At 33.9% G+C, this 8,042-nt stretch overlaps 1 protein-coding gene across 1 annotated transcript; it reads right to left on the minus strand.

Annotated features, from left to right (window-relative positions):
* Nucleotides 1–1,780: 1,780 nt before the first annotated feature.
* LOC136802138 (uncharacterized) lies at nt 1,781–5,782 on the minus strand. Its single transcript, XM_067058854.1, has 4 exons — nt 5,032–5,782; nt 4,212–4,321; nt 3,785–3,954; nt 1,781–2,677 (listed from the first exon to the last, which is right to left on the minus strand). Exons 1-4 carry the CDS (start codon nt 5,770–5,772, stop codon nt 2,481–2,483), a joined length of 1,218 nt encoding a protein of 405 aa, XP_066914955.1. The 5' UTR covers nt 5,773–5,782; the 3' UTR covers nt 1,781–2,480.
* Nucleotides 5,783–8,042: the final 2,260 nt, after the last annotated feature.

Below are 8,042 nucleotides of genomic sequence, written 5' to 3' on the forward strand. Positions count from 1 at the left end.
TTGGTTGTTTCCGCTAGAAAAAGTGACGTAATGAAACCTATTACCGTATTTCCTCTCGGGTACTTAATAGCCGTCCCCCCCGCTAATTGATTTTTCGAAAATTTTCCACCGAGGACATTCTTATTCCAACCACCCCGCTTATTAATTTTTGGGAAGATGTTTTTGAAAGTTCCCTTTTTTGTCCTAATTCAGCTGTATTAGCCTCCTTTTCAAAAATTTTCCACCCAGGACATTTTTATTCCAACCCCCCCGCTTGTTAAGTTTTGAGATTTTTTCCAACCCCCTCCCCCTGCTTATTCCAACCCCCCCGGCTATTAGGTAACCGAGAGTAACCACCGCCCTCTTTTAGCCTTATTAGACCCAAGCCTATTTGGTTTGTCCAGCCCCAGGCGCTAGAGGAAGGGGTGTCTTACACCACGCTTGATACTTCCGGATTAAAATTTCAAAGTTTTTAGCTAAAATTAGTCTCTAAAATTTCTACGATTAAAGTAATCATCAAGAACATCGACCAGCATTCTGTGGGGGCCCTAAAAACTTTGAAATTTTAATCCGGAAAAAAAGGTAATTAATAAAAGTATTACTTTTTAAAGGGATAAAATTTCGCGGGGTTAGATTTCACAAGTATGGTGGCCCATCAGTTTCAAAAAGATTAAAAAATATTTTTTTGTTTTTTCTTGTTATTTTAATTTTTTTTTTTATTTCAGGCTCATTTTTAATTTTTTCTTTATTAAAAAAAATATATATCTTCTAAAATTCTCGGCCCATCAGTTTCAAAAAGATTAAAAAATATTTTTCTTGTTATTTTTATTTCAGGCTCATTTTTAATTTTTTCTTTATTAAAAAAAATATTTATCTTCTTAAATTCTCGGCCCATCAGTTTCAAATTTTTTTTTTTCAATTTCTTTTAATTTTTTTTCTAGTTACAGTAATACCTATTTTTTTTTTGCTATAATTTTTTTTTCTTCCCACAGCTCCGATAATACCCAATTCCGGATCGAATGTACAATTTACCACCAGAATTGCCAAAATGTCCCACTCGAAAACAAACGAGTTAAAAAAACCCATTTCATTTTCTTGCCTGAGAGGTTTGAAATTCGTTTCTTGCCCTTCAGTCTTTCAGCTGAAATCGAGGAGGGTGATCTTAGGGAAATTTGAGACTTATGTTAATGTTTGGAATTGTTTTTGCGGATGACCTATGATATGAATTTTAAATTTGACGGGATGGAATGTTTTGCCGAACGAAAATCTGTAAAGAGTACGGCAAGTGACCAACCATTCTGTAGGAGGGTTTCTGAAAGGGTCAGGATAAAACCCGGCTTTAATCACATTGACGAAGGCATATTTAATTTGATAAAATTTGACGAAACAAAATCTTCGAAATCAAAGAAACCACGATATCTATCTATAAATCCAAGAGGGTTTGAAATTAGTGCAAAACCAGAAAAAAATAGTAAACATGCGGTTGAGGATATAATAATCTTTTGGTAATAAAGTTAACAATAAATCATTACAATTAACACAAAACTTTAAAAAATATAACTGACAAATTTTTTCAGAATACTATATTTAACTTTTTCCTCTTAAGCTTTTTTCACATGTACGTAAAATTTTATTTAAGACCTTACGGAAAATTGTTCGTAAGGCTGTCTTTTGGGAATTTCCCCGACATTATGTAGAGTTTTTGTTGATTAAGAGGGTCTTACGTGACTTTTCCTTCCGTCCAAAACTTTTTGATCGTAAGCAAATTCTACATAAGACCTTAATTCACTACGTAAGCTTAGGTGAATTCCCACCCTTCAAGGTCTGAAGTAGAATTTTACGTACATGTGAAAAAAGCTTTAAAGCTCACGCAAGCTGATTATGTATTGGAAAAACTAAGTATAGGATAAATAAGAAATACATTTATATAATAAAATAGTTACTAAAAACAAGCAACTTTAATGATAAACAAAACAAAATTGTACAGTAGCCGACCGTAACAGAAACTAAAATCATGAAAAAAAGCTCAACCGCGAAATTTAATCCCCGTGAAAATTAATCCCATTAAAGTACTTATTTTTGTAGATCTTTTTTATCAAAGACTACCTCAAACTATTTTTCTTACCATAGTGATAAGGTCAGTGTAAGAGCAACAGGTGTGAATCATAGCCTGGCTATTGGCTACTTTAATGGGATAAACTTTCGCGGGGATTAAATTTCGCGGGTGGCACTATTGAGTGGCAATATTTTCACGATTTTGTGACTTTTACTGTCAAATCATGCATGTTGGTTGTTGAAATACACATGATTTGCGCCTCTTTGATGCAAATAACCATTCAAATAGTATTTATTTGACATATTTTGAGTTTTGTTTAGAAATAATTCGCGGATGACACCCAAATCCGCGAAATCCGCGAAATTTAATCCCCGCGAAAGTTTATCCCATTAAAGTAGTTAGAGGAAATACGGTATGGAGAAAAAAAACTTAATTGTTAAGTTTCTTAAAAACTGCCATTTTCAATCTCTCGTTTTAAGTATATATACGCTTCCTGACATTCATGAGGTTTAACGAGCTCTAGATTTGGTAGATATTGTTCACATAGATGCCTAAAATCATCATCAAGGTAGTCGGCATCTTCTGGTGTGATTCCCGATTCATCTATAAGGGATTGGATATCCTGGTCTGATACATCAAAGCCTACAATGAAGAAGGTCAGTCAAGAAGTACACGGGGAGGAGATAAATAAAAGAGTTTATAAATTCCAAGATTGCTTTTTTTTAAACTTGGGGTCTAAAGTACCGGAGACGCCACAAAATGTTTCATTACTAAAGTGAAATTTCTTTACGAGGTTTAGTAAAAACTTATGCTACACGCTTTTTATATAAGAATATCAGGGTGAAAATTGGCCAAATCGTAAGAATACTCTATGAATACCCTCAGTGTGAGTTACACAGAATTTGGGTAGTCATTTTTATTTGGTTATCAGAAAGAAACTGCTTCCTTTGTTAGATTTGAATTTAAACTTTGAGGCTGAATGTAATGTTAGCTTCAAAAAGCCAAATTCTCAAAAAATCATTTCTCGTGTTTGTAAAAAAGTCAAGTCTAAAAAAGTAAGAATACGTTAAGAATTATTTCACCCTCAATTTTGGCAATTTCTTAAGAATATTTGACCCTCATCCAAAGTTCACTATTCTTATAAAAAAAAGCGTGTACCTGGCATAGTGTCCTCCCCCCCTGGATTCAGGGGGGGGGATGGGTTTTGAGGTCAAAAGGACGTATAGGGGGGAAAGAATTTTTTTTGAAGCCAGGGTGGGGGGAATGGAAAATTTTCACTCTAGGCATGGGGGGGGGGACTCACCAAAATCAATTCAAAATTGAAAAACAACTGGTTTTATGAGATGATATAGCATAATGCTTAGTTTTATTAATATTATGGTTTAAAAACAACCATCCTTTCCATTTATTCTTGAATTAGAACTAACTTAGGGAAAACAATAAGCGTTAAGTTCATCAAATTACAGCTTTTTAATTTTATGCTTGAGGGGGGGGGACAGAAAAATCTTTGGAGGCAGGGTGGGGAAAAATGAGGGGGGGGGATGGAAAATTTTCATTCTAGGCATGGGGGGAAGAGACCCTGAAGGACACTATGCCTGGTTCATCAAAATTACGCTGTAAAGATCAACGATTAGCGTATGTGCCTGGAAGCAAATACCTAAGTATTGTAAAAAAGATTTGCCACAGATTAACTTCGCAAAAACTGAGCTGAAGACATCAATAATCGAATAAAAGTTGACTGGAACTTACCACATTCAACAAGGTCATGCACCTCAGGTACGGTATAAATGTGGTTGGGAACACCGTCTGGTAAAACTTGGTCTTTTTGATATCTAATGCGATGGCAATTCCAGATGACATCTTTGAATGTGTTAAGTTCGGCTTGGAGGATTGGGATCATGATATAGGCTAAAATCATCCTAAAAGTACAAAAGCATACTGAATGGTACCATCAAAAGTCAAAACTCTTTTAAATTTTAACAGTTTTTGCCACAGTTTGCAGACATGGTGTCTAAAAAGGCGAACAGATATTTCTATATCAAACACTGAACATTATGAAACAATAACTTGAACCTCAATAACTTGACGTATGCGTTGCGGAGCGTTATCGGATCTTAATATTCATCTTTGGTCAATTATTGCATGCAGAAAATAAGATTGATGTAAAGCAAATTACCTGTCTTGTTCACAACTTGGATCATAATGTCCGCCACATTTTAAGAACAGGAGTTGACCTTTGAAGAATTTCTCTAGTCTTTCATGTAGTTCTTTCCACCATCGCTCAATCTATACCAATAAAAAAGTGTTTTAAATATTTCATAAACCAAAGAGAATAACATATGTATTTAAACATTTTGAAATTGGTTTTGAGTTTCAAAAAAACAGTTGATGAAGACAAAATGAGAGGTTGTTATCTCCTTCAAAATGAGCAGTAACACAATGTACAGTTTACTCCAAAGAACACAATCTACAGTTTACTCCAAAGTCTGACCTTCTCTTAAATACCCTGTTACAAATTACACAAACTTTATGACAGCTAAGGCTACACGAGCAATATTTTCTTACATTTCAAGTGCAATTTCCTTCAAAAACGCTCTGAGGAAAGCCAAAAATGATTGTAGAAATGTTTTTAGTATTTCGGTACCATTTCCTAAGAAATTGCATATTTTGTAGTCTTCAAATGAGATTGACGGGTTTTTTCTTGGCTTTGAGGGCCAAAAAAATTAGTACACAGGAGTACATAGCAAGAACATTTGAAGGCTTTGAAGACTACAAAATATGCAATTTCTTAGGAAATAAAAACCTCCAAAAATAAGAACATTTTAAGAACGTTGTTAGGCTGAAAGTTCAAAAAATCTAGAACATCTGAAGGCTTTTCGTGTCCTTATAAAAAAGTGTAATCTATTTAATTGTAGTATTTCTGCGTTTTCAACCTCAGACAAAAGATGATGTTTTACTTCGCAATTGTTGTTTCTTAAATTAATCCTATAAAGTACCTGATTTGAGGTTGATGGACCATAGTGTATCACAGATGAAGGGTCTTCCAAGTTTTCGTCACAACGGGAACGCAGAAAACAATGAATAGCCGCAAGATCACCTGTTTCAGTACCTTTATCAAGGCGAACCATATTTGAAATCCTTTTCGTCTCAATGATATGTTGAAGATACCATTTACCAACAAGCTTTGGGTCGCTGTTAGAAGTCCAAATTTTGAGCCAAAGTATCTTTCGACTAGCAGTGTCGATACAGCCATACACAGCTAGAGGGAAGGTGCTGTTCTGATAGCCCATAAGCTTATCATGGCCATCAAAGGAGTGTACCCAATTAGGTCCATTTGATACAAAATGACCCTTCACTCTCTTTTTCTTCTGACAGGGTCTTCTGTCCTTCAGTAATTGACTTTCTTCCAAAAACATAACATCATGAACAAGACTCCTAGGAACTTTCAAACCATGAACAACACGTAGTTTTTTATGCATGGCTCTGTAGCCCAAAAGTCGCCCTGGACCTCGAAGTTCAGTTGAAACAGCTTCTCTGACAGACTCGACAGGAACTTCAGTATCAGTATATCTAATTCCAAAATGATTGAATCTCCTGGTTAGAGTACTCAAACTCCAAGGATAGTTGCCAAATTCTTTTTTCATAAGTTCAACAATCTCAGTTCGTTTCAAACATTGAGCAACATACAACTCCAATTTTCCCTTAAGTAAGTCATCATATTTCCAGTTGGTATTCATTTTAATTTGATAAACTGAAAAAAAGAAATGTAAAACAAACTTAAAACGAAAGTTAGAGACATCAATATTTCTATAAAAGTAACAAGGAAGATTAATGCATTTCTTTCTATATTTGAATATTAAAAAATTTAGTTGATTATACCCCCACCATTGTCATACGTTAAAAATGGTTTTGATAAAACATGACTCAATTTTTCAACGGAACCAATAAGAGACATTATCATGGTAATTGAAGCAATGACAGAAAGAAATTCAATAATTTGATCCAACAAACGAAATATATATTACAGGAACAAAGTAGTGTCTAAATCTTAAAAACAAAGTAAAAACTGTCTTTATTGACTCATTTATATATCATAAAACAAAAAACTTCTATCTTTGATTTGAAACAAGCTAAAACACTTTTTGAAGAATTAAATTTCACATTCAAGCCTGTTCAAGCCTATCCAAAAATGTAATGAAATTTTTATTTTTGGTTTCAAACTTGCTTATTTATTAATCTACTAAAAATACTACTACTAAAAGTACTAAAGTATTTTAGGGGTACAAACTTTCGCAAGCAGAAACTTTCACAAGGTCGAATTTGAGGACAAAAAGTGTTTTTGCGAGCATAAACTTTCGCCAATTGTTGGATAAAAATGAGAATTTTAGAATAAAAACGGCCTTAAAAGTGGAAAATATATATTATTTAAAACCGATAAAAACGGCTGCTATTCGACTTTGCATTAAAGGATAAAAATATGCCGTGGATTTGATATTTGTTAGGATTTCGAGGGATTTCCATTTTTTAAAGAATTTTTCGCAAGCTTAAACTTTCGCGTTGCGAATTGCCTTGTTAAGAATTTTCAAAGACATTTACTTTCGCAAAAAAGGCCAAAATTCGCGAAATTCACGAACGTTTCTGCTCACGAAAGTTTGTACCCCTAAAGTACTTCTTTACGTGGTGTCAAACGTCAAAATCAAAAAGCAAGATCAGATTGAAGCAAAGTTTACACTCCCTGGTTTAGAACAGTTCAAAAGATGAAAATTTCAACAAAATACTAAATGTACATAATGAGCAATATTTTAAGATCAAGCAGGGGGTCAAGCAGTTAGTACAAGACACTATGCCAGTTAGTACCGTGGTTGTGTGCCATGTGAATTGGATGATATCACTTAGTACTCAGGTGTACTAAGTGCAAAATAGGGTGGTCCCCTGCTAAAATATTGCAAAATTTTGGTACTTGCTGTGTGAAAAATAGGATTTTGCGAAGAAATCTAAAAAAAGACCGTAAATTACCCAAAGAATTTCTAGGAAGTTGATTTCTTTTTCAAATTTTCGATTTTTTTTAATTTAAAAAACGATTTGTTGGTTGCCATAGAAATTTGATTTTCTAAAATGTTCCTATTGAAAGATGGGAAATTGAATCTAAGATATATCAAAGCCTTTTTCAAGGGCAGTGTATATAAATTTGACCCCAAATTCAGTTAGTATAACTACGTACTAAGTGTACCAAGGATGGTGGTGTTACTAACTTCTTGCAAAAAAGCAGTTAGTGTCTTGTAATAACTGCTTGACCCTCCCAGGATCAAGCAAATTTAACAAAATATTAATTGTTTGACCTCCCTGGATCAAGCAAATTTAACAAAATATTAAATGTAAATAAAGAACTCTTTGTAATGAAGTGAAGCAACAAAAAATTCCTGTGTACACAGAATAGAATATTGTAAAATGGAGTGATTCTAGATTATCAGCTCTATTAATCTAAGCAGAAAAATTCAATTATAAAGAGCCTGAAATTTTGTTCCTATGGTAACTACAAGGTCAAATCACATGGGAATAGGTGGTTGCCCCCACTTGGATTTTAATCTTCCACACAATATACACAAAAAAATAATGCTACAATCACAATCATTTTAACACATTGTTTAAACACAAGAAGACAATATGTTTTAGCATGTTCTAAATTCTTCATAGGTTTTTACTCACTTTCTGTGTTCTTTTCTGATGCTTGATCATCTCCATCTTTGAATGGAGTTAATAATAAATCAGAACAAAATTTGTTACACTGGTGAAGATGTTTGAAGTTCTTGATGGCTGTTTGGGAGAGGTTTCCACCACAAAACAAGAGTTCACCTTGATCATCAAAATGTTCACCGGTTGCAATTTCTGGGTCAAAATAGGTTTTTCCACAGCCCTGGATATCAAGAACCATAAGCTTTTCTTCTGATTTTTGATACGTAAAGTGAACAAAGGCTTCAGCTTTACTCTGACCATGTTTGTCAACATT

The sequence above is a fragment of the Clytia hemisphaerica genome, unplaced genomic scaffold (genome assembly GCF_902728285.1).
Source record: "Clytia hemisphaerica strain Z4C2 unplaced genomic scaffold, Clytia hemisphaerica genome assembly, whole genome shotgun sequence".
NCBI classification, from domain to species: Eukaryota; Metazoa; Cnidaria; class Hydrozoa; order Leptothecata; family Clytiidae; genus Clytia; species Clytia hemisphaerica.